At 40.9% G+C, this 27,417-nt stretch overlaps 1 protein-coding gene across 2 annotated transcripts; it reads right to left on the bottom strand.

The window, feature by feature from the left end:
• Positions 1-6,015: 6,015 nt before the first annotated feature.
• Positions 6,016-22,466, bottom strand: fubp3 (far upstream element (FUSE) binding protein 3). 2 transcript variants are annotated; one of them, XM_077542265.1, is made up of 19 exons: positions 22,307-22,466; positions 19,760-19,871; positions 17,817-17,850; positions 17,678-17,727; positions 17,469-17,540; positions 17,086-17,143; positions 16,831-16,993; positions 16,630-16,728; positions 15,947-16,051; positions 14,811-14,913; positions 14,573-14,673; positions 14,354-14,486; positions 10,658-10,818; positions 10,351-10,424; positions 10,192-10,271; positions 9,312-9,368; positions 8,887-8,940; positions 8,665-8,792; positions 6,016-7,623 (listed from the first exon to the last, which is right to left on the bottom strand). In XM_077542265.1, the coding sequence occupies exons 1-19, from the start codon at positions 22,397-22,399 to the stop codon at positions 7,615-7,617; spliced, it is 1,686 nt and encodes a 561-aa protein (XP_077398391.1). In that variant the 5' UTR covers positions 22,400-22,466; the 3' UTR covers positions 6,016-7,614. The 2 variants fall into 2 exon arrangements, with proteins under 2 accessions (XP_077398391.1, XP_077398390.1); XM_077542264.1 differs by having other exon boundaries at positions 8,887-8,943.
• Between the last annotated feature and the right edge of the window lie 4,951 nt (positions 22,467-27,417).

Genomic DNA, 27,417 nt, shown 5'->3' on the forward strand with positions numbered 1-27,417 from the left:
ATCTGGCTCTGCTCGGCTCTTGAGGGTCGCTTTATATTAGTGGGGGGGCTGCCCCCAGGATCCTAATTACTTATTAATGACACACCCCTTGCGGCGTGGAGCTGCCCACGCTGCAGAAGAAATAACTTTTACTCTCTTGAATGCACACTTTTCTAAAGGGAAACAAAATTAACAAATAATGAAAAACACAAGTGGAGAGTATCAAGTTCGATGGCTTAAAAAAAAAAGCATCATTTAAACACTATGCACATAAAAAATAAAGGTTCATCTTATGAATGCACGCAAACTTCCCTTTATAAAATGAAACACTTAAAAATATCACACATGAATTAACCGAGACCTGGATGACTTTCGTAAAGGAAAAAAAAAATCCTCCCATAAACGAAAAACAAAATACAATAAACATGCACGTGAAGAGGGAAAAATAAATGAGTGGATGGCTTTTTTTTTCTTCACGAATGCACACTAATTTGAAAAACAAAACAAAACATCAACATTTTCTACATTTTAAAAAATGATGCAGTTGTATTTTTTTGGGATGGGGCTTTTGGGGTAAGCGCACTATTTTTGAAGCAAAAAATAATGCAGGGGAAGTAGAAAAAACAAAAGTGCGTGGATTTTTATTTAAAATAAAGAAAACAAATATTTTTTTAAATTAGGGAAGAAAAACATTCGCTAAAGAATGCACGTTTTGTTTAGTTTTTATACAAACACGAAAAACGATGCACGTGAAGAACAAAATGCAAAATTTGAGGGGTGGAAGAAATAAAAACACGATATTAAAACGATAAAACATTTCTGTGAATTATTAAATAAAATAAAACGATGGAGGGAAAAGTTTAATTAGAAGAACTGGGATCATGAATGCAAGCAAGCGTAAACAAATACCAATAACATTTAGTTAAGTTATTAAAAAAAAAAAATGGGGGTCATGCTTTAAAAAAAATACAAATGCAGAAAGTTTAAAAAGGTAATAGCACTACTACTACCAAAGCCCCCTCCTCCAAATGCCCCAAAACAAAATAAAGAAAAGTGACGCACGTGAATGTTTTTGTCGTTGATTTCCAAAGCGGCGACTATATTGTTCCCTTGAGTGCATTTGCTATTCATGTGGCTGTAATGTTATTTAGTGTGAGGAGTAAGCGCGGGGAATAACAAGAATAGAAACACGCTCATGTTTTTTTTTTTTTCTTCTTCTTCTTCTTCTAAATATTTCTTGGACTCGGCATGAGGAGAAAGGTTGAGGATGGGGTGGTGGGGGGTGTTTTACAGCATTGTTCCCATGCAAAGCTGCTTTGACGGGCTGCACTTGTTGAGGTAAGACGGTTTAATATTCATGGTTGTTGTTGTGCCCCCCCCCCCCCACCGCCCCCCTCCCCTGGTATTGTAACAACGTTTCGATGAGTAGGCTATATATACGAGCCCCCTATTTTTCAAGCTTGACGGAGTGCGGCTAAACGCGAGCAGTTTTCCTCCTTTTTATTGAGGACATCTTTATTCCATTCGCTGCTTCGAGCTCTCAAGCTTTGCCCCCCCCCCGACCCCCCCCCCCCCGACCGCCCCCCCTCCCCTTCCAAAGTGATGTCAGGGCTTCTGAAAAGTGTCGCAAATCAATCTTTCATGGGGGCTTTTGAGGGCAATTTGACATCCATGCACGCCTCTTTTCACTGCAGCAGCTACAAGGAGGATTGGGAGAAAAATGGGAATTTTTTTTTTTAAAGAAGAAAGGGGGGGGGGGGGGGTGTTAAATATGGAGGTATAGATGGCAAGTAGATCCAAAAAAAAAAGAGGCAAGGTGAGTGACAGGGCACGTAAAAAGATTACTGCGCAAACAGCTGCTTTTTTATGAGCCTCTCTTTTTTTCCCAGATGAAATTTGCCCCCTCCCTTCTCTATTCCCTTTCTCATCTAGATTGATTTACATTGATGGCATTCATCAACCCACCGGTTTGGGAGGAAAAAAAAAATCAGGGCGGGGCCGGGCTCTTTATTAAAGAGGAATTAAAGGCCCTGAATTGAGCTCCGGCATGGATTTGATTTGCTTATTTATGCTTTAACCTCGGCTGCTGGTCATGTCATCCCCCGCTCAGGCGGCCCCATTGTGGTGGGGTGGGGGGGGGGGGGGTCTTTTCTCCCGGCCATTTAAAGCCTATCAATTTCGTGTGGATGATTGACAATTATTGCACACAAAGACGCGCGCTAATTGTCGCGTTTCAAAGAGCTGCTGGGAAAGCTATCAAAGAGAAGAAGAGGTGGGGGAGTTGGATAAATGCAGATTTGCTCCCCTTTAAGAACAACAAAACGTGTTGGAATACATTAGAATGTTCAATGAATGTTCATTTGTGTACACTGAGCACGCTTGCGCACATCTAATGAGGTCACATTTTGCTGACGAAGCTCAGTTTGGATTGATATCATATAAAAGGTTTTAGAAATTAAGCAACGTATCGGAACACAAAATGATTGAACAACTCAATTAGACTGATATAACAACTCAGTAATTATTTTTTTTTTTAACAACAAACAAAAGCTCCAATGTCTCCTGAATCTGACTGGATTTACGCAAAGTGGAAAAGTACGCTGTGGTCTGATGAGTGCACACTCTAAATTGTTTTTTGGAACTCATGGACAAAAAGAAAAGGACAATCTGGATTGTGCGCCAAGTTCAAAAGCCAGGATCTTGGATGGTCTTGGGTGCATTATTATGCCCTATAGGGCCAGTGGCATGGCTAACTTGCACATTCTGCTGAGTACTAAACAGGCCTGCCAGCAGTCCAGACCCGTCGCCCATTGAAAATTTCCTCAGTTTCCCATCGCTGATTGAGGTATTTATTTATTATTAACGAAAGGTGATGTAACAGTGGCAAACATGCCCCGGTTCAAAAAAAAAAGAGTGAATATTTTGAAATAAAAAATAAAAAGATCAATTTGAACACTACTCTATTCTGTAGAATTCATTAAAATTGGTTTAAAAAAAATAATTGTTTTCATCAATAGCCCACATGAATTACATTTAACGATATAAAACAGTACTAAAAATCTGAAATAATTTCAACACATTTAACATAAATTATCATTTAAAAAAAAAAAAATGCAATCGGTCATTACTGAGTCAAAATGAGTGGTTTCTTTTCTCCTGTTGACCCCAAAAGTCGGTGCGGCACGGAATGTCCCTTTGCGCATGCGCTAAAAATCTACAAACATATTTAATCCAAACGGTAAAACTTTACAATTTAATGAAGAATACAATAAAAAAATAACAGGAGATTGCAGTTACAGGTGTACCAAATAAAGTGACCTGTGAAGATAAAAAAATAAATAAAATAAAATAAATAAATAAAACCTACGTAGTCAAGTGAAGCAACAGAGACTAAACGCGCGCAGACACGCGCATCGCACGCACGCGCGAGACAAGAGAGGAGTCATTAAAATGAGATTAAGCCGCATGGCGAGTGTCTCAGTGTGCGCGCCGCAGTCCAGATCACTTAATCTGATGCAAAGGTGAGAGCAAAGGTGCGCCCCCCCACTGCCCAACCATTCTTCCCCTTGTCACATCACACCTGCCTGCTTTCATATTGGGGGGGGGGGGGGGGGGGGGGGCATATAGACACTCATGAAATCGGCATAAAGGGTAACGCTCCATAAAGCTTAATGGGAAGAGGAGGTGTGCTTAAAAGTGAGTATCGTAAACAAGCATTTCACTTGAAGGGCAATGAAAAGCTATTTAAGATGCAACTATTTTCACATTAAAACAGAATCGGGATCGAGATTGTTTATACCCAGACTGCCCCTTAGTGGTAAAATTAGAGGCAGTGCAACTAATATTTTCATCCACTCGCACCAACCAGTTCAATCAGTTAATTTGCTTATTTTTTTATTTTTTTTTAATCGTTCCAATTGTAAAATTTAGTCCATTTGCCTTTAATATAGTGAAAATAAGAGAGATTAATATTTTCATTGCAAGTCAATTGACAGTGTGCGCCCCAAACCCAAAAATTTCACGTTGAGCTTCTGTGCTCCTTTGAAAGCAATTTATTTCTTTTTAGCGTGGCCCTTATAGTCCTATTAGCTCCGAGATGATGTAGCGGACAAGCAAACAATGAATTAATTATAACACCGACAATAGAAGCTGCACTCAATGAGGCTCTGGGAATGAGCCTGGAACAAGAAGGTTATTAGCCGGCCACAATGAACCACCGGGTCATTAATGTCCTTGGGGAAAAGAGGAAGAGGATCAAACTCAAGGCTCGGATTTGGAAACAGCTGCAGTGCATCAATGCAGGGGCCGCGACGGGGCCCAGTGCGGCATGGCCCCCCTGCCGGGCCCAAACGTTCACTGGTAGAGCAGGAGGGGTCGGCTTGGAGGAACATGTCACTTATTATTAGGGCCCCGAGGACAAGGCGGTGCCCAAGGCACTCTTGAAATCGCTTTTTAAGATGATCCTTCCGCTTTGTCGTGCGTTTCAACAACACCCCCGAAAATCTGGTTGTTTTGATACAAACCAACCCAATGTTGGGTCAAGTTTACCCAAGGAGCCGATTGGTTCAAATTTTAAGCAAACATTGGGTTATTTTTGACCCAGTAGTTCTAAGTGTGGCGATAACACAACACAACCCTACAACTTGGTTGCTCATAAAATGAAACCAAACAAACAGGAATTGGCTTAACGTGTTCTAAAACAATAAATGGGGTTGACTTGACCCAACAAATTGGTTACTCAGATAAATAACCCAGAAATTGGACCCCAAACAAATAACACAGGAATTGGGTTAACATTTTGGCCATCTAAAACAATAAATGGTTGACTTGACCCAGCAAATTGGTTACTCAAAAAAAATAACCCAGAAATTTGACCCAACACAAACAACCCATGGATTGGGTTGGATGGAACAATTTTTCTAGGACTTTTTAAAAAAAATCCTTCATGACAACAATTTCACAAAACTGGAGAGACATAGATATGTCCATTAAAACAAGACGTGTAAAAAGAACTTCACACTTTAAACTACTAGGCCAAAATTAACCCAATACTGTTTTACAATAAAATACCCATTTCTTGATTCAAAGTTGGGTCAAAAATAACCCAACTATGGGTCAAAAATGGACCGATACTCTACTTGGGTCAATTTGACCCAACTTTGAGTCAAGAAATGGGTATTTTATTGTAAAACAACTCATAAATATTGGTTAGATCCTTTACTTGGGTCAATTTTTTTGGTCATTTTGTATAAAACAACCCAGAAAGTTGGGTCAAATTGACCCATAAAGTGGATCGGTCCATTTTTTTTTTTAAATCCATAATTGGGTTACTTTGGACCAAACTGTTTTTAGAGTGTACTATTTGGATCAATTTGACCCAACATTTTTTTTTGTATAAAACAACCCAATTTTTAAAGTTATTTATCTATAAGTGTATCATAACATGATGTACAAAAAATTCCTGAAATTGAACCTTATTTTTTTTTTAGGTTTGAAGAGGCGGACTTCAAAGCAGGATTCCTATAACAGATTGGTTTCCGCTAGCGACCTGAAATTCAGGTAACATGTCAAGCCAGTTGGGACTCAAGACAGTCTGAGGCAAACACGACTGAATCTGTAAGAGAAAATTTGCCATTTTGGTTAGAAGCTGCCATGTCGAGCAAATGTAAGACCTTGTACTTTGAAAAACTCTTTTTAGGTAATTTCATTTGCACCAATCGGAAAGGGGTAACCAAAAAGTCTCAAGGACCCACATTCTGAATGGAAGAGGAAGTCGGCCATTTTGGTTTGGAGCAGCCATTTTGGATGAATTCAAGGGCGAACTTAAAATCTAGGGTATTTGCCAAAATGTGTTCCAATCAGAAGCAGCTACCCTAAATAGATAATAGAAGCTATGAAAATCCCCCCCCCCCCATCCCCATCTAAAGTAGACATCCAAGTTTGATCATCCGGAAGACCTCTGAAGATCATTTGTTCACAGACATGCAACATGTTGAACGCGTTGAGCGAGAACTAAAATGGAGGTCAACCACAAGAGAGGCTTGCGGAAAATTTATTATGACTTTTGAGAACTGTCAACAGGCTAATATAGAAAATAGATTTTCTGCTAATAAAACATACAGTCGGCCTATCATGGTTGTATTTACACAATAGAACTCACAAAAACACCCAACCAAAAAACAGCTTGTATAACAATACACAATGAAGGTAGTCTGGATGTTTTCTTTTTAATACACGGTTAACTGTACACCAAAAGTAAACCCACCATAATTAGACATTTTTTTCCAAATCATATATCCCTTTTCATTAAGAAATGACGTTAATACAAGAATCGGTTTCTCCATGATGACGTGTCGTCGTCGATATTTTTTATATTAGATCACGCAACAAAAATAAAAAAATAATTAAAACGTTATTAGCGTCGGGCAGAAGCAGGAGGTACCGAAGGAGAGCGTTTTTTTTTTCTTCTTATCATCATAACACTTCTTAAAACATAACAAAAACCAATCAATCATCGCACAGGTAGAAGGAAACAGAGGCTTAGCAGTCTTGAACACGCACTTAGAACATACAACCCGAAAAACAAAAACATATTTTTTTTTCTTCATAAGATGCAACATCCAATTTCAATCACATTCACAATCTTGGAGCAGTATAAGAAAATAAGAACCGAGAAAAAGAAAAAAAAAAAAAAGAGGGACAATTTTCCTACAATACTGGTGGCAGGAAAGATCTTTCTATGAAACATATATATATTTGTTTAAATTAACAGTCAAATACAAGAGCATATATGTATATTTATATACACACTTTTACAAGGTAGCAAAGGCAAACATCCCTCTTACATAATCAGATCCATGTAATAAATTATCCTCCAGACAGAGAAAAAAAAGAGAAAACATCATAAAACTACAAGTTAAAAATCGGTCAAAAATATTTAGAGAAGCCATCTTTGTATATCAAACGTGAAATAAGATATTGCACCTTTTTCCCCCGTGTGTGATTAAGTACAATAAAATGACAATGAATGAAAAACAGCGTACAATGCACAATTAAATTAGAACTATTGCTTTTTTTTTTTCTCTTCCTCTTCGCTTTAAACCATGTAACAAAAAAAAGACATTCTGTTGTAACAAAACATCACAGTTTCAATTCACTGAATTATGTAAAAATAACAGAATCATCATCGCAAGACGCTCTTTAGTGACAAAACAAAAAAACAAACAAAAAAAAAAGGTCTTCAAGACTGCTAAGCGGAATCAACGTGGTGACACAAGAAACGGAACAAAACTGATCATATATACGTATTGCCTCTTTGAAATGTTACACGCGCGCTTTTCATTTTGGCGGAAAAAACAAAAACAACCCCAAAAAAAAACCGGATCCCAGGTAACACGCTCTATTCAAGATAACAGTGTACACAAGCATTTAGTAACAAATAAAGATTCTGCTGATTACAAATATATTTTGTCATAATACCATTCTACAGCTAGTGTTTCCCACTAAGAAAAGTCTTCAAGGCGCTGCGAGTCTAGGAAAAAAAAAAAAAAAAAAAGAGGAAAAAAAAACAACAACCCAAAAATGATAAAGGAAACAAAAACAAGGTCGTCTTCATCCTCTGCGTTGAGACCTTCTCTAGTGATCCTGAGGGACAACACACACACACATGCAATGTTCACACAGAAAACTGATATGAAGATGAAAATGGGACCATTTTAGTGATGCTCACTTATTCTATTTTTAATCTGAAAAAAAAAAAAAAAACACCACAGAAAATTCACTTCTTTTTTTTTAACCCCTATGCGTTATTGTGACCATTTTTTGGCTTTTTGTTGGTTCTGACCAAGCCATTTCAAAATAAAATACTGCCCATGGGTTTTAAAGGGATATTTGATTTTTTTTTTTTTTTCAAAGGGATGTTTGACTCATTGAGCCATTTTTAGCAGTAAAAAGTTAACATTTATTTGGTCTATAATTAAGGTAATTATTTTTCATGTCGAATTAATACATTTAAAAAAACCTGCGCTGAGGAAACGGGTAACGATTGCTCCGTTATCTACTTCCTCAGCACAGGTGATGTCATCATCAGTAGACAGCAAGTTGAGAAATTACTTTTTGACGATATTAATTGTACATGAAAAATAATGTTGAAATCTGGACAAACTTAACTTTTCGCTGCTGAAAATGGCTCAATGAGTCAAGTATCCCTTTAAAGTTTACAATGTACAGTATATGATAACATATATTGAAAAGCCATTCATCTGAAAAATAGCACGACTAAACCAGTGAATTACTGAATGGACTGTAGTATCTGTGTGTGATGCGTGCCTTCAGTTGACAAATGAGCAAATTACAACCTTTTTTTTTTTTCCAATGTCCTTGCCTTGCCTATGATGAAAATTGCCCCCCTGCCAACATGGCTGCCGCGCAGGCACGGCTGATGTAGATCTGTGATCATTACATGTCACGCTTCTCCAATGAACGGTAATAGACCAACCAGAGGCCAGTTTTTTTTTTTTTTTTTTTTTTTTGTGTGTGTGCGGATGATTCATGATTGGCTGGATAGTGCGGAGAATCTCTTAAGGATCTTTGTTGCTGAAATGTGCGAAGCGGCACGCAATGTTTTTGAGCATCGTCACGGCAACGGGGATCGTCAGAGAGGTTTATGACTATTTCTGGTCTCACCTGAAGGCCCGGGGCTTGAGTCTGCTGGGCACCCTGGTTGAAGTAGGCCATGGGCTGCCTGTAGAAGTCCACCCAGGCGTTGAAGTCTGGATTGGAAGCCTGCTGAGAGCCGGGAGTCGAAGTTTGTCCTGACACCCCAAAAAAAATAAAATAAATAAATACGGATGAGAACACAAAGAGGAGACGAAGGCAGAGTGTGTCATCGACGCTCGCCGAACTGACCCCAAGCTTTGTTGTATTCCGCCGGGGCGCTCTGGGCTTGTTGGCCTTGCTGACCTGCTGAAGACAAAAACGTCTTTTAAATCATATGTGGCGCATCACATTTGGAAAAAGTCATTCTGTGTGTCAAAAGACATTTTTTTTTCTCTCTGGGTGATTTTCCTCACATGGTCTCTCTGTATTTTATTGTTTCTAACGTGTTAGCATATTAGCATACGTTATTTCTGAGCCAAAAAAAAGAAGAAATCAACAAGAAAAGTCCAGTTTCCTTGATTGACTGAAATTAAATCGGTCCACTTCAAATACAATTGATGTCAATGGTGGGAATGAACTTGGCCCAGCGTCACGGAACGGAGCGCCTTTGACCTTTTGATAATGTCGATTATCAGAGTGCGTGTTAGGAAAAGTGTTAGCGTTAGCACGCTTGCCTAGCTTTTTGTAATACTGCTCCCAGTCCATCTGGCCCGTCTGGGATCCATTGTGACCTGAAAGCAGACAGATAACGTGGTCAGCTCCTCGTCCGCAATTGGCTTTTCCTGAGCATTCCCACGGAGGCTTCATTCAAAGTGCGTCTGCACAGGAAGGAGCTGGTTATCATCATCATCATCATCATCATCATCATCATCATGTCTCAAAACCGCCACTGTAATAAACACTCTTTTCCTTTCCTGTCATTTTCAAATCTGACAGTTTGGTTCCAATTCTGTGACTTCCATGTGGTCACATGATCAAAGCCTGGTGGTCTAACTACAGTATGCGTCTAACTTTTTTTTTTTTTGGGGGGGGGGGGGGGGGGGGGGGACGAGGTACAATTTATATTACAGAAAAAAACTAAAAAAACTTTATATAGATGTTTTGGTCTTATGACCACATTTATATAATACATTTTATATTGATTATTGCAATAAAATGCTTGTTTGTGAAAAGTGGGAAGAGGATGTAGGGAAAAAATTAATTGCATATTAAAATCTTCAACTGCAATTTTAAATTTTTTTTTGGGGGGGGGGGGGGGGGTCATTGACATTTTTCAAAATCATTCAGAGCCATCTGAAATTAATTTTACACCAAAAGATGGCAAAGCACGTCTGCCAGGCGTGTTGTTAATTTGTTTTTATTTTTTTAAATCAATAATGAAAATATTTGCCTCATATTTTAAACGAATATAATTACACGAATTGGAAGTTTTTCGATTCCATTGGTTTTACTCCCAAGATTTTTTGATGGTGATGTGAGGATCGGGATCAAGACATTTGAGCGAGGACTGCATTTGAAGCATTGTTGACAACACTAATCACGGGTCCGACTCACTATGGTCCTGTTGGCCTGGAGGCTGCCAGATCTGGAAAGTTGTCCCCCATCCTCCAGTCATGAACGTTTGAGGGCCGCCGCTGTGAGAAGACGATGGTGAGTTTTGAAAAAATAAAAATAAAAATAATAATAATAATATATTTTTAAAGTTGACTTTACTGCTGAGGTGGCGTGGCAGCTCCTTGGTTGTATGGATTCATGCCAAAGCCGCTGTTTCCTCCCAGCCCGGGAGCCTGCAGCGGGAGAGAGTGAGACCACACTTGTGTCGGAAAAAAAAAAAGGAAGCCAACAGACAAGGTCAAAGGGCACGGCCGGGCGCTGACGCACTCCATTAAGTCCATTTGATGGATTGTTGGTGCGCAACCTCTGGTGTCATCACGCAACAACTCCCCGCACCCTCGCAGCGGCGACATGTGCGCTCATGAATATAAGCCAAGGGGGACGAGAGCCCGGACGGACCACCTACCCCAATTCTTTCGTCGATCAGCTGGCGGGCCTTTTCCAGCTGCTGCGGGGTGCCTCGGATGGAGAAGATGCGCACGTTGGGGTCGGTGTTGGGCGGCGGGTTTCTCTGCAGCTCCACGTGGGCGCGAGACTGCTCTTTGATGTTCTTGATGGTCTCGCCGCCTGCGGGAGCAACACACGCGCCTTTAACGTCTCTCTTTCACACGATATGGAAATAGACTTCAGATCAGGTGGATTTTCCACAATGCCCCCGTGTATTAGTGGCGCAACGGATCATTCATTGATTTGTGGTCGGTTCGGATCAGGCTCGGGTCGCGCCCGATCCGCGGATTGATTGGTTGGTGGGGGGGGGACAAAAACAAAGTGCGTATTCATAGTTGGCGATGAAACCTACTCAACATAACACGCTAAGCCTGACTTCAAAATAAACAAAATGGGGTCGACATCATGGCAACATGACGTATCGGAGTTATTGTATTCTTGGAACGACGGTGGCCATAAATCACGCGATTATTATTATTGTTTTTGATCGGATAACACCAGCGTGAAAGTGGGGCAACAATTCTTATTAAACATTTGTCATTTGATTCCTTTCTTTTCTTTGGTCCTTCCTCGGGTCTCCTGACGGCCTCGCGACTCTGGCTGGAAGTGCTCGATTTAGGTGAACGGTATGGGATTTTTTAATAGGTTTTAGGTGAAAATAAAATAAAATAATAATAATAATAATAATAATAAAAAATTCATTTGAAATGTACAGGCAGTCGCAGAGGCAAAAAAACAAAACAGATTTGGGCATTAAACCAGGAATTGGGCCCTCGGACAAGCATGGCAAATCCCGCCTTTGTGGAACGCCCCGTGAGAAGGGACGTTACGCGGCGTCTCTGGCATCGTGTCGTGTCACATGACAGACGGATGCGCGCCGCGACCCTACCTTACGGCGACTGCCATGCGTCTCACCACGTTCTTTCCATTCTCTGGTAACATCCGTGCAAATCGGGAGACAAAAAAGGGACAGCACTTGCGCCCGACCGACACCCCCCCCCCCTCCACACACACACACACACACACACACACGCCTCCTCCTCGGCATCAGATGCCAGCTTCCCGACGTGTGGGGAGAGCAATTACACCAGCGGGGAGAAATGAAACATAGCCGGCAGGAGAAAGGGGCCAAAATTGAAGCGTATCCTCCTCCCGGGATATCGTTTGTCTCTTTTTGCCTTTTCTTTCTTGACTTGGTGTTGTCCTCTGTGATGAGAGCAGGGAGCGGGGGGGGGATATAACAACTGCCACCAGCCCTCTTGGCGCTCCCCTCCACATCCAAACCGAACGCAGGGAAAAGGGCCGAGGGTGCTTCTCGAGGGTGGGGGGCACACCGGGGCCGTCCCGACATCAATTACACATTTGTTCACTTGTAGCTGACACTCGGATGACCCGGGTTGACCCCCGCGTGAAAACGCTCATCAAAAAGCTCTCCTCCTCCCGCAGCCTTTTTTTTCCGCACGGCCAACAGACTGCACAAGGGCCATGAAGGCTTTGTCAAGCAAATGGAACTTCTGCCTTAATGAAGCCATTATGAGCTCTCGCAGTCAGACGGCAGCGAGCGATGAAGAGGCCGACCATTCATTTCATGGACTGGCCCGCAGTCAGCGCAGATAATGCAGGTCTTATTAATGAGACTGGTTTAGTGCGCCGCAAGAAAGGAAGGCACACAAAAGTGCAACTGGTGACGGTATTCAGAGGCTCTGGTTAGCGGCTGGTGTTGCGGGGAGGGGGGATCCGGGTCACGCCCCTCTTTTGGGAGATGCTGCTAAATTGTTCTTAAAGACCAACTCATTTTGTTTCTAAATAAATAACACTTTTTGCTGATTTAATTTTTTTTTATTTTTAAATAGTGGTTAAAATCGGGCCAAGTGACACACTTGAGGGCTTCCTACTAAACAGGAAAAAAAACATGGCTGCCTTCATTTGCATTAGTGATTATGCGGCGCAATTGTCACATGCAATTAGCTAGCTATGCCGACAGCCCCGAAAATGCGCCTTCCCTTCAGATAGTCAGCTGGTATGGCCACTTTAGAGCGCCTCGTAGTTGTGCAAGTCACAGAGGGAATTGCGGAAGAGTGAGGAGGGGGTAAACAAAAAAAAAACAAAAAAAAAAAAAAAAAAGAGAGAGAGAGAACTTCTCCGTGAAACAAAAATAAGACATGGATCAGATCTTCATTCTGGCATGAATGCTTTAGAGCGCCTTGTTGTGCTGCGAAAAAGCCCTGGGAAAAAAGGGCTTTATTGGGGTTTGTTCCCACTTTTTTTATTTATTTTTTTTATTTTAATTGGACATATTGTCAAGGTTTGCACTCTTCAGTTGCTTGTCTATTTTATATTTATCTATTTAATTTTTTACTTTAGTATTGACTTATTTTACTTAAAAGTGAAAAAGGGACTGAATATTATATTGGAGTAAAGTTATTTCTTGTTATAAACTTCATTCTCACTAAGAATTATCATTATTATTTTTACAAGCATGGCTCTAGTTCATGATTTAAATATATATATAATAACAGGTTAAAAATCGTTTTGTTTTTTTAAGTGAATAGTTTGCACACTTAAAAGTCAATCACTGTTTTGTAATTAAAACACTATTTTTATTTAATTATGATTTCTGATTTGTGTAATCTTTTATGACTCGTGATTTAGACTTGCATGTCCACTTGTTAGCTTTATAGTTCACACTTGCACGTTTAGAGGGAATGAAACAGAAGGGGACATTCAATTTGGCTACTTTGGGTTCGAAACGGTAATGAATTTAAGCCTGCTTTAATGTGGGAGCGGGTTGGTGGGTGGCTCGATCCATCAAGCGGCGTTGAGCGACTGTGTGTGCGTAGGGGGGGTCAAAAGCAGGGGGCAACGGGCTACATATGGCATCGTAAAGATATTAATCACCGCACCCTTTAAGGGTCGGCTGACAGCACACAGACCCGCCGCCATTTCGACCATATTGACCCACTTCATATGCTAATGCGCGGAGGGGAGGGGGCGGGGGGGGGACGAGCAACGCCCAGGTTTATTTGTTTCCCTTGGTCCGCTACATGCACAAAAGCCACTTGACATTTCTATTGCCATGTTTTTTATTTTTTGGTAAAGAGGCCCCTCCCTTTCAACCATCACAGCACGCACACACACGGCAAGCGCACACGCACCAACACGCACACACGCTTTCTTCCAATGCAATGGTCAATGACTTTTAAATAGCTGGCAATAGAGTGGGCATGAATAGCCAATAAGCTAATTCCTCCTATTCATTCCCTCGCTGCACTCTATCGGGCTGAAAGAGGCTCATTAGATGCCAGGCGGCCTTCCACATGATTGAGGGCTGTTATTATGCACCTTTAACAATTAATGTCACATTACACGCATTATCCCCATCATTAAGCCCTTAGTGAGGCCAATGAATGCCACTTGTGCTGTATACATGAGGCCTGTGGGAGGGTGGGGATGGGGGGGGGGGGGGTGTCACTCGCTCCTCGTCGGTTTCACTCAAGGGCAGAGCGTCGCTCACTTATTCAAAAGGCTGGTGGGCGGGGCCGAGGCAATCTGTTGAGTTTGGCTACATGGAGACGAACTGTGCTTCACGGAACGAGCACGCGACTGTCAAAATAGGAGCTTAAAACTTTTACTTTTTAAATTTTTTTTTATCTACCTTTGCCGATGACCAGGCCGCACTTGTCGGCGGGTACGGCATACGTCACTTCTTGCAGCCCCCCGGGACCGCCGCCCATGCTGCAGTCACTTCGGCTTCGGCGACCCATTACCCCGCCGAAGCCATCTCGCTCCTGTTGAAGAAAAAAAAAGACAAAACATGCAAAATAGGACAGAGGTGGAGGGGGGAGGAGGGGGGGTGACAGCGCACAAACTGTACCTGGGCAGTTTGAACCAGCTCATTGATGAGGTGCACGGCGTGGTGGCAGTGGTCCGGCTGGCCCATCACCTGGGCAACACGGTCGGGGCTGATTCCATCATCTAAGAGGTCAAGGGACACGCAAGGGTCAGAGGGCATGGCTATTCAATGAGGCTACAAAAGGAACAGGCCGCCCGCCAAAAGACTAAAATACCGAATCGTCACATTTTCAACGGGAATTGCCCTTATTTGGTCCTACCTTGTTTGAACTGGATCCTGACCCCAGCGTCAGTTTGGATCTTCTTGATCATCTCTCCGTTCCTGCCAATGATGATGCCGACTGCAAATCTGGGCACCACCACCTGATCAAATTAATCAATCAATTAGAATATGATAAAGAAGAATTTATTTCAGTAGGTCATTCAAAAACTCACACAAAGTATTTATTAAATGATTTGGAAAAAAAAACCTTAAAAAAAATTGCTGTTTAATTAACCATTTTGATTGTTTACTCTATATTCAAATTTATTGAGCTAGTGAATTTTGGGTTATGGTACTTGTGTAAGCTATAATCATCAAAATTCTGAAAATATAAATAATTTAAAAAAATATTCCACTGTGTAATGTAGCTATTCTACAGTATATAGTAAATTTCACTTTTTGAATTACTGTAAACTACTCAAATCAACTATTTAATTTTTTATCGACATTAGGACTGTGTATCGACTCAAATTTCCTCAATCGATTCGATTTCGATTCACTAGAGTTCAGTTTGATTATGATTTTTCCAGATTTGATTCGATTCACTTGTTCAATCCGATATTGATTAAATATGGAACATCAATTATTCTTAAATAACAAGGACAGGATAAAAAATAAAAAAAAAACATCCACAAACATTAAATTCCCAATTAAATTTTGCAGACGCAGCAAATTTATTTTTATTATTTATTTATACAGATTTATTTATTTATTAATGAAAATAACACGTGTCATAATCATTTAAGTGTTACACAACCATTGACAATAATGGCAAATATAAATTAAAAAGATTCTGAATTGTCATTAAGTGTAATAAGTCAGGTCTTTCATAAATGTAAGAAAATAGTTTTGAATTTATGTGAAGAGTAAATTTCAAGAAAACAGATACAACAAAATTTGGCCTTTAAAAATCTATTTTGGTGTTAATCTCTGGGGAAAAAAGAGATATTAAAATAATCGATTCATGGTTTTATTAATCGATATCACACTCGAAAATCGATTTGATATCGATTATTATTTTTAGTATTTTTTTAAACCCATCTTTAATCGAAAAGCACCTGCAAGTCACATTAGGATAACAAATGCACTCGTGCATACTTTTGTCTTGTGTTAAAATTCAAATGAACATCTTACATCCAGACTGCTTCCGCCCATTTTGGATCCAAAGTCAGCCCTGCCCACCCTAAAATCTCCTTGGTCCTTGTCCCTGATTAGCTTGACCACAAGTTCACGCGCTTGCTAAAAGAAAAAAAAGAAGAAGAAGAAAAAAAAAAAACAGCAACAAAAGTCAAACAATTCAGCCAAATAATGGAATAAATAATTTGGGGTCCAAATTGTGTTCATACGAAGTCTATCACTAACATAGTAGGTTAAGTCAAATGATTTGATGGAAAAAACACTTTTAGACCATAAACATATTTAAAATGGCAATACAGTAAAAGTAAAAGTATGGCAGTAACTGAGCATGCCTCCCTTTGCCACATGATGTATTCTTATCTCTTACTAGTTCAGGATAAATGAGGCTCGCGTCACGTGTGTTGGGCAAAAGTTTTCCTCCTCAACTTCATATGTTTGAATACAATTCTTCTCTTCATGCATGTATGTGTGAACGGTTCCGTGCAATTGGTTAGGATAAAAAAAATAAAAAAAAAAATATATATATATATATATACTCATGTATAAAAAATACTTTATATAAGTGGCTGAAGTAAATAAGTAAGTACTTGATGTATTCTCATGCCACACGCCGATATCGGACGTCATAAACGGACAACCCCAATGTAAGGATGTAATACTGGAGTGGCATCAGAACCAACCTGTACTTTGTGGGGGTCTCCGGTTATTCTCAGAGGCTTGTCTGCACCGGTGGGCATGGGGTCATCCTGGATCATAATCATTTGCACTCCTGTTCGCTCCTGCACGGGGGGGGAGGGAGGAGAAGAAGAAAAAAATTCAGATGGACGTCACGTGAAAACGACAGCTACTCGATTCCAACTTGGGCGAAAAAGCATCCGCACCTGCAGCTGTTTGATGGTCTCCCCCCCCTTGCCGATCACCAGGCCCACTTTGTTGGCGGGGATCAGCATCTGCTGGATGGCGCCGCTGCCGTCCATCTCGCAGTGGAAGCCCGGACCGTAGCGACACTGCTCCACAATCTCACTCAGCAACCTCTTGGCCTGCCTGGTTTTTTTTTTTGCATAGTCACATTTTTTTTTTTATTGTCCCAAGAGGGGGGGAAAAAAAACCCAACAAGAAGTGGACGGAGGACTCACTCGATGTTCTCAGGACTGCCGGTCAGCGTGCAGGGCCGGTCCAACATGCCTCCGCTGTCTGCAAGAAAACCCAAAACACAGACAAATGTCACCACCACAGAGCGAAATTGATTTTAAAGGGAGCATATGATGGAAAATTGACTTTGTAATTGCTTGTATACAAACGGTTGGGCCCGAATGTCTGGCCACCCGTCAGGTGTGAAATTACACAACCAAACCTTCTGTCTTGCCATTTTAGTTTTTATATGAGGTTGTAATATGCTCATGACTAAAACAAAAACAATCTGCAATTTTTTTTGTTTGTGGGGGGCGGGGTTATTTCTAAGAGCTTAAGAGCTCCTTTATAAAATGGGAAACCAAAGGTGTTTGAAACATGACCTCACCTGACGCTATCTGGATCTTACAGCCAGATTCCAGCTGAATTCTTGAAATCTGCTCTCCTCCTTTTCCAATGACTGATTAGAAATGAACAGAGAGAGTTTTCATTTGGTAAATGCAGATGCAATGACCCCAAGGGTTGCGCACAAACGTCAATACTGATGATTACACGCCGCACATTGGCGGCGACTGTAATGAACTCGAGCCCACTTACTGAATCCCACCATTTTGTCAGGCACTTTGAAGTCTTCTGTCGTGAGAGCCCTGTGAGATTATCACACGATCAATATAATCTTTGAAAATAAGAAGGAAAAAAAAAAAGGGAAAAAAAAGGGAGAGGATGCTCTGCTCACCTTTGATGTACCATCGCGCCAAGATGGTTGCCTACTGCGAGAAAGCGCAAGACAGAACTGGCAGTTAGCATGTAAGAAATGACTCCAGGGGGAAAAATAAACAAAAGTTGCACAAATATCTAATCGAGTGGACAAACGAGGACGAGCCATTTGTTGCCGATCGGGAACGACGCGCGGCGGGGATGGAAATGGAGTGCAACCGACGAGGATTTCAATCAAAAAAGGCAAGTTTGGCAGCCGGGTTTGGTCAGATTGAATGTTGACGGGTAGCACTGTGCAAGGGTCCCGCCGGGGTCAGCTCAGCGGAGGGATGCGCCTGTCATGGATGTGAACACCCACAAAGTAGCCGGTGTGGACCATTTTTATGCTGGTTTGCACTCATTTGGCATCCTCGGGAAATGCATTGCACTTCACGCTTGAAATGGGACAGCGGCTATGAATATAAATACGAGGGGGGGGGGGGGGGTGGCGAAATTCAGACTAGGAGGTGACTGAAATGTTGAATGTAGATGCCAAAAGTGTGGCAGAATTTTTACTTAGGCATGTGACAATTCCAACTTTTTTTGCTCTCATCTGGCAGTCATCAAATTTTTGCAATCCAAATGTAGAGTTCAATTTTAACTATTAACCACAATGGATATGACGTCATAAAAAGTCTCGGGGTACGACTGGAAAATGCATGCAAATGAACTCAATACACAACACCATGCTCCGATTAACTTGAAAAAAAAAAGAAGAAAAAAAGACATGGACGGGTATGAACACAATGAGACATTACATGACAAGACAAACGTGATTAAGGGCGGCGCCATGTTGGCTTGTTTACAACAATGCTGGAACACTGGTTGAAACGGAAAGGCTGACAAAAATAACAGGCCTGGTTTTGGAATGGAACTGCAGTTTGCGGCACACATTTCAATTTTAATCTCTGCAGGTAAGCAGTAAGGGCGAATATCAACAATAAACGCCTGTGACCTTCGATCCCTCGGGCGCAATAAACGCCTCCATCATTGTGCAACGTTAAAGTTCTTCACTTATATCGACTAATTTGGAAAAGTGCTACTGCGGTCTGAAGAGTCTACACTTCAAATTGTTTTTAAAAATTAGAGATGGTGTGTCCTCCAGGCCACAACAATAAATAAAATAATCAACAAACCTTGTTCATTTTTTTTCTCCTTCCTGTGATTATTAATTTGCTCACATTGAGGCTTGTCTCATCTGATGCGAAGACCGTCTGAGGCAAGGGGCTGAAAAGCGGACGTTTAATGGCCCCCCTGTTTCTGGCAGATAATGGCATGTCGTTGCTGTACATTCTGGCGTGAGATACACGCCTTGCCCGATTAACTGCGAAGCCACGTGTAGATTAGGGGAAACCCAGGAGGGACTTGAGTCCGTTCAAAGTGTCCTTCAATTCAAATGAATCTTGAATTTAAAAAGTAGAAAATATTAATGTACGCAGCGTCGTAAACCAGTTAGCATGCAAGCTGGCTTTGTTTCGTAGCTCGTGGACTGTAATGTCTCCCGTGCCGGTCAGCCAATCGTCAACATATTTTTTTATAACGCAATTACATACTCATTTAGGTTATGCAGCCAATTGGTTGCTTGTATGGTAAATACAGGCATCCGATTGGCCATTAAGCATGAAACACATTAGCGAAGTGCTTCCAAGTCACGAAGGTTTGTGTTCCAGGCAACACGGAAAACAAAATGACATTTTAAGCATTACGGCTCATTATTTTGCAGCTAAACAAGAGTACGAGGATAGCAAGCAAAAAAAAAAAAAAAAAAAACATTTACTCAATTCGCGTTTGAACTCTTCAATGTACATGCAGTGTAAAACGATGGCTATCGAACATGGTTGCTCGTTTCCGTCGACAACATTCATGATAATTTGTGTGATTGTGGGATGCAAGCTAGCATACGAAAGGCAAGACGAGACTTGCCTCCATTGTCCATCGTGCGTTTTTGGCCTCCGAAGCCGTAAAGGGAGGGGTCGATGACTGGTGAGGAACTGTGAAGGTTTGGCATCTGCTCTCCTCCCATCTTGGCGGCCATCTGGAGAGAAATCACAGAAAAACACGTTGCGTGGTGACGGTCTATTTGACCTTAAATGGGTGACAAATTGAAGAAAGAAAACAACCAAGTGCCTTCTTGGAAAGGTTTTTGATTGCCGTGAAGGCAAACAAGCCAGTGGAACAAATATTTTCAGGTAGGGCATAGGGGGGCCGGGGGTGCAAAGTTTGGTGTAAACTGCACTGACTCAACCCAAATATGTCACATTCTAATGGACCATCAGATCACACGGTGCCTATTCGTATGGGCATCTAGCGTCTTTGTGATCATTTAAGAGGCTTATTATGGCGTGCATAACTGTACAAGTACTGGAACTAGAATAAAAATTTTCCACATTCAACTTGTATGAGAACAATTTGAAGTTAGCAAAGTTTAAGGGAGCTTAAGTAAGGCATGTCTCTACTGTGGTTAAAAAAAAAAAAAAAAGATTTTAAAAGATGCCATGTTAAATATCTTTCATATTTGCAATATTTTGCATGCCTGTTTTGCCTTGTATTATTCTCAGCGTGAGGACTACATGAATAGCGAATTTGCCATGTAAAACTCAAATTGATCGTACAGTATACAAAAAAAACCTCACATTGATCGTACCGTATATTTTAAAATCTAACAGGGAATGTTATTGTTTTCTGACTCTTGTTTAAATAACTTTAATCAAAACCCGGAAAATAATTCCCAAAGTTATTGTTGATAAAACCCCCCCTTTCCATAAACGTACACTAAAGTCATTGTCATAAGTGCATGTTTGTTAGACATTTTTCTATGCTTCTTTCACATGTGATGTAAATTGTTGAATTTGCACATATCTTTTTGGGCCTAACTTTGGCCAGGTCCCTTGTGATGTTACTCTGATCCACCATTATGGCTCATATTTTCCATCGCTTCCAATGTTAACTTCATAAATGTAAATGTATGTTTCATAAATGTAATATGCCTCTAAAATTGCTAACTTCTTAAACGTTTCGTTGTAAAATGCCTCTAAATTCTGCTGTATTTATTCATGACTACTTAAGGAATATTTGTTCATTCTTGACTCTTAATTTGTTTTCTTCTCTGAATGTTTGCATGCCAATTTAAACCACATAACCTGACACCCCAGCATCGGCAAACAATTTGGCTAGTGACCATTATATTTTGTTATCTTATGCCTTTGACTTTTACTCACCATTTTAAGTTTAGTAATGTTGCCTGTTTCTGTGTTTAGCAAAGGTTTCCGATTATACTAACCTTCTGAAAATAGGATATGGACAACGAAACTCAACAAAAGAGGTCACACCTAAACCTTGAAAAATAGGTACATTTTACTGATTAAAAATAAATAAATAACTTTCGTTTATGTCACTGGAATAGTCTTTAAATTACCTGTATGATAATGCTGGTTTCATGTACCTTAAATCAATTTCTCTTTCGAAATTGTGCACACCGACGTACTGTTAACCAAGTTTATGTCTACTGTGGACACTAGCTGACGTCTTGCTAATGCAAGTGGAAAACACAAATGTAGGCTACTTGACGTTATAGTATTTCACTGGCATTTGCAGTGGAAAATAAAATCCTTGGAGTGCGGCTTATTTGGAGCAGGTGACGTTACATGACACGGCCTAACTCTCACGACAGACACTACCAAACACGCTAAGCTAGCCGAGCTTAGTTAGCTTCCCGTGCTAGCTCGCTCACTCGTGTTTATAATCACGAGCAAAGTACGACGCGAGTCCGAAAAACAAGCGACTTGTTCGGCTAAAACGGCGACGTCTTGAGGTGTAGGCGGCTTCAGGGGAGTTTAAATGAGATTGGACACAGGGTGGGTTGTTTTCGGCTTCTGACCTAAGTGGGGCAGCGGTGGCTTAACAACCCCACGGCGAGCTAACTTTCTGACAGCGTGTCAAGACATTCGGGCTAAAGTTGAGCTCCACTTGGAGGCTGTCAGCCGCCGGGGCGGTCGGCCGGGTGAGCTCGGTGTCGCGGGGAAGGAGGGGAGCTAATATGCTAAGGCTAACAGGCAACTTCTGTGTGTGTATGTGGGGTGGGGGTGCGGGGGGGCTTGACAACAGGTTGTCGACGTAACTTGGCCAAAAGTTGCGCTAACTTAAAACTTCCAGTGTTCAACGAGGCGTCGGCGTCTCGAGTGGGAAAACGTGTCACCCACCCGAGGGACGCCGTCTACCCGCTATGTCCGACGCAGTTAGCAGCGTAGTCGGGTCTCGGCTGTACAACTCTTAATCTGTCGGCTCAGCTACGCTAACTCGGCTAGTTGTTAGCCAGCGAGCTAACGAGCTAGCTGGGTGCATGAGGAATGGTTTGGGTTTGACGGAGAGGTGGTGGAGGGTGAGGTGAGGGTCCCACGTAAGCCAAACTGTTGCCATCCTCCCACGCGTGCACCTCTTTTGCGGGGCTTCCAAACCGGAGTAGCTTTTTACCTGTCGCACCCGGCGTATCGTGTCTGCGAAGTCATCTTTCGTTCCGGGCTGAGCCACCGAGGCCTGTCCCTGAACCAGCTCCGCCATCATCATCACTCGCCTCGGCAGCTGAGAGGCTCACTTGAGGAGGGGAGGGAGCGGGGGGAGGAGAGCACATGTGCCAAGCCCAAGCTCCGAGAGCCGCGAAATCTCGCGAGAGGATCAAAATCACACACACACACAGGAAGCGGAGGAAAAACGCCCACCCCCCAACTTTATTTAACAGGTAAAAAAATTACATGAACAGTGACATGCAGTGGACCCCCGCATACTCGCGGTTGACTTATTAGCAGAATTCCCTTTCCCCCAATATTTTAAAAATAATTTCCTTAAAAAAACAACCGGAAGTTTATCAGCTTTTTAAAAATAAATAAATACAACCAGTTCAGGGTGTACCCCTCCTACTGCCCGAAGCCAGCTGGGATAGGCTCCAGCCCCCTCGCGATCCTAGTGAGAACTAAGCGGGTGAGAAAATGGATGGATGGATAATAAATAAATAATATTTTAGTTTGTCTTTTTTAAATTGCCCCCCCCCCCCCCCGTGAATAGCGGGGGTCCACTATACTCACGTGTTAACATAATACAGGGTATTTTTGGCTGTTGACCCCTGAGCCACGTTGTAGTGGCCCACCCAGAACCAGCACTGGCCCCATACATTCATTATATAATGAGGTAAGTTCAAAAGTTTCACAAAACCATCAAATAGATGCTAGTTGTTAACCCGTGTGCCTATGGTGTTTCCCATTGTAGTTTAGCTTGAAGATAGTGGGGGGCTATGTAGCCTACAGGTCGTTGCTAAATCCAAGATGTCAAAACTTGCTCTTATATTTTAAATGCGCATATTATTGCATGTTATTTACTCAAGTCTACCAAATATTTAATAATATTAATAATAATAATAAATCACATCTATTCATTTTGCTGTCTTTTCAGTCTCGCCAGAGTTGCAACTTTGCGAGTATGTGATGTGTTTGCCAAATTGGTAAATATGCTAAACATTCTTTTATTTAATGGTCGAATCTCAGCTAGTTTGCAACGACTTTTCTTAAATCAAAATCATGGGACCAAGAAATGTTTTCAATATAATAAAAAGTGTGATTATGAATCCCTATCTAGCACGATTCATGGACACACTACTTGATGGCCATTTGAAAAAGTGTCAGAATAATACTTACACGATTGCCTTTTCCCATTTGCTGCACATGTGGAAACATCTGCCGTCGCACATCTGGAAAACGCCAGCAAGCCAGACAAGCTCAGTCAAATTGCTGCAAATTTCCCCAAATCTTTATGCAAAATAGTCCCTCGCTTCATAAAATGAATTCAAACCTCAGTGAGAAGCAGCATTGGGCAGTGTGTGGTCTGGAAGCTATACAGTATTATAAACACGCTGCCGTTAGTTTCTGCCTGGGAGTCTTCTCGTTCAGAACAATCGCATATGGATCATTGATGGAAACAGATAATATTCTTAAAATGAAAGACGTATTTGGACTAAAAATAAAACACTGCAATTCATAAAACAAAGCATTATGATAAAAACAAAATGGCTAAATAAAAAATAAATACATTTAAAATTAAATCTAAATAAATTCAAAGAAATTAGCACATTTACATGCAGATAAGTAATCTTAGCATTGATTCAAATTAATTACACACATATATTTTTTTAATGACTAAAAATTTACAATACAGAATATTCTTGAAATACAATGAAAAAAATACTGAAATAAAAAAAAAAAATTCTTAGAGGCTAAAAATACAATCAAGATAAGCATTCAGACAACTGATATATGTATTTATTTTATTGTATTTTTCCAGACATAAATTGTGATATTCTACCAGTTTGTTATGTTAAAAACCTAACCAGTTCAATATTTTACAGCCAAACTCCATGTTACTATTTTTGTTTTTACAAAAAAAAAAAAACATAAATATAATTGTAATCATCATAATAGAAATGATTTATTGTACACATTTATTTGGGGGAGATTAATATAAATAAAAACAACTAATGAAATAAAAAAATGGAAATAATAAAACAAAAACAATTACATTTTTTGTTTTAGAAATCAACAGAATAGAACAAACAAAAAATAAATAAAATGCAATCAGCCAAGAGATAGAACAAAATGAGCCATGATAAAATTCCAAGCATCCATATTTCAATTCACAAAAATAAAACCAAGATACTGCAGTGAATGGCGTGAAATAACATATGTGGAGGTCAAATGCTAAAAACACATAAAATATCTGTATTATGGTGAATGCTATAGCTTGTATAAAAGTGTATGTTGAATAGTACAAAGGTGATTGCCCTTTCGTGATGTGCAGCTGCTCAAACCGTGTTCCATTTTTTTTCCCACACAAGAAGATTGTTAACGTTTCCATGTTGCACGTATCAGTTTCTCTTCCACGTCAGCCTCTGGCCAATTCATCATCTCCTCAAGAGAACGGGAGCCACTGAATGGGAATCTACAGCTGTTCGCAGACCAGCCCCTCTCCCAAAATTAGCATGACTGAAGTATGATCCCGCTCACATATTGCTACCATGTGGCTCTGCGATGTGTTCAAAGCTCCACTATATTGCAGGTTTTTTTTTTTTTTCTCACAGTATGTAGTAATCTCCCGTGTACTGCAGGAGTTACGTTCCAGATCACCCTAACCAAATATTTATTTTATTATTTACTTACGGCTTTTCACCGATTAGCTGTGGCCTATTTCAAATTCTGATTCTGCTCCGAGATTCCTGTCAGTCAATCAGTGCATGACAAGAGTGTGTGTGACTGGGGATCAAATATCACACGCACACACATACACACGGATACATGCACGCACGCACCTGGACAAATGCAACATGAACATTGGTCCACTCTTTTTTTTTTTTTTCTCCTCCCCCTCCTTCTCAATATGGAAGGAAGAGGCTATATGAAAGTGTAATTGCTTGATAATTGACGCCGTTCTGCAAAGGGCATCCATTTCTAAAGGCAGGAAACATGAAATGGCTAAAGTTTCATGCAGAGACCTCAGCGGTATCCAAGAAATCCCCTGCCTGATTTAGCATTTACACATTACTTATCGTCTATGCAGGTACTCCGTACATATTTTGTACGTTACACACTTGGCAAAAGCTGTTTTTGCATTAAGGTTTTATTGGTCTTTTATTTTTTCTATTTTTCCAGACATAAATTGTGATATTCTAGCAGTTTGGAATGTTAAAAACCTAACCAGTTCAATATTTTACAGCCAAACTCAATGTTACTATTTTTGTTTAAAACAAAAACAAAAACATATTTATAATTTTAATTAAGTTTTATTTTTGATGAAATTATTTTTTTATTATTTTCAAATTCCGTAATAATAATACTATTAACAATATTTAATAATGGTATTTGTAGCGCACAATTATTTACATTTTTGTATTTTTTTTGTGCTACATTCAAAAAGCGCTGCAGCTAAAAGTGATGTCGCGGGCCGGATCTGGGCCCCCGGGCCTCGAGTTTGACACCAGTGCATTAGAGGGATGATTGAAAGCTGGCAAAGATAAACAGTGGCGTTTTGCCCAGTAATGGCAGCTATGCACTACTTGTTTTTAGTCCTTTTCCATTCTACTGCACCCTCCTCCATCCTCCTCAAGCCACTTTGCTTTGATCCACTTGTGTATCTGTATTTTAAATGACTCAATTACACGGGCCCCCGTGGTGAAAATGACGGATGTTTTCCACTATTTGTCCCACTTGGAACCCCCACCCCCACCCCCCGCTCCCGTCTAACGTCAAATTTTCTCCCAATAAACGTTTGCCTGAGAGCTCTTTGCACCGTGAGCTGACAAAAGAAGCTCGTGTTAGTGTTTTTTTTTTTTTTTCATGACTAATGGTTGCAGGTAATTCTTTGTAACAAGCCATGAGAAACAAGAGCTGACGAATGAACGGAGCCAAACATCAACCACTGCGGAAAGAAAAATGCTTGTTGGTGGCTCTCTCCTCTTCCACCTCACTCGTGACAGCAGGAGTATGCTAGATGTCACAAAAAAATGGACGGATAGCTAATGGATAAACAGGAATGTGGATGGATGGATATATAGATACTGTAGCTAGCTAGTTTGCCAGATAGTTCGCCAGATACTGTAGCTAGCGAGATAGCTAGATACTCTAGCTAGCGAGATAGCTCGATACTTTAACTAGCTAGTTCACTAGATACTTTAACTAGCTAGTTCGCTAGATACTTTAGCTAGCTAGATAGCTAGATACTGTAGCTAGCTAGATACTGTAGCTAGCTAGTGGTGGTATCTAGCGAGCTATCTAGCTACATTATCTAGCGAACTAGCTAGTTTGCTAGATACTGTAGCTAGCTAGTTTGCCAGATAGTTCGCCAGATACTGTAGCTAGCGAGATAGCTAGATACTCTAGCTAGCGAGATAGCTAGATACTTCAACTAGCTAGTTCACTAGATACTTTAACTAGCTAGTTCGCTAGATACTTTAGCTAGCTAGATAGCTAGATACTGTAGCTAGCTAGATACTGTAGCTAGCTAGTGGAGCTATCTAGCTACATTATCTATCGAACTAGCTAGTTTGCTAGATACTGTAGCTAGCTAGTTTGCTAGATACTGTAGATAGCTAGATAGCTAGATAGTGGTGGTATCTAGTGAGCTATCTAGCTACAGTATCTAGCGAACTAGCTAATTTGCTAGATACTGTAGCTAGCTAGTTCGCTAGATACGGTAGCTAGATAGCTCGCTAGATACTGTAGCGTGGGCCCAGCACTTAAAAACCCCGGCCGGCCCGACGGCCTGAAAAGTTGCCAGGAGCCTCCAGAAGCGAGAACAAGCTCCCATCCATCACAACAACAACACACGCAACAAAACAAGCAAATAACCAGCGACATTAAACATTTACATCATCCAAAGGGAGCGACTGAGAGCATCCGCTGACATCCCTCCCCTCGTCCCTTCACTGCATCACAGCCACGGATCGAACAGCTTAAAGGACGTGTGCCAGCAGGACCCCTCTCGCTCTCCCCCAACAGTCAAACGCACAAGCAAATGAGAGGGATAAATCTATTGATTTGGAGATC

This window comes from Vanacampus margaritifer, chromosome 14 (genome assembly GCF_051991255.1).
Source record: "Vanacampus margaritifer isolate UIUO_Vmar chromosome 14, RoL_Vmar_1.0, whole genome shotgun sequence".
In the NCBI taxonomy this organism is placed as follows: domain Eukaryota; kingdom Metazoa; phylum Chordata; class Actinopteri; order Syngnathiformes; family Syngnathidae; genus Vanacampus; species Vanacampus margaritifer.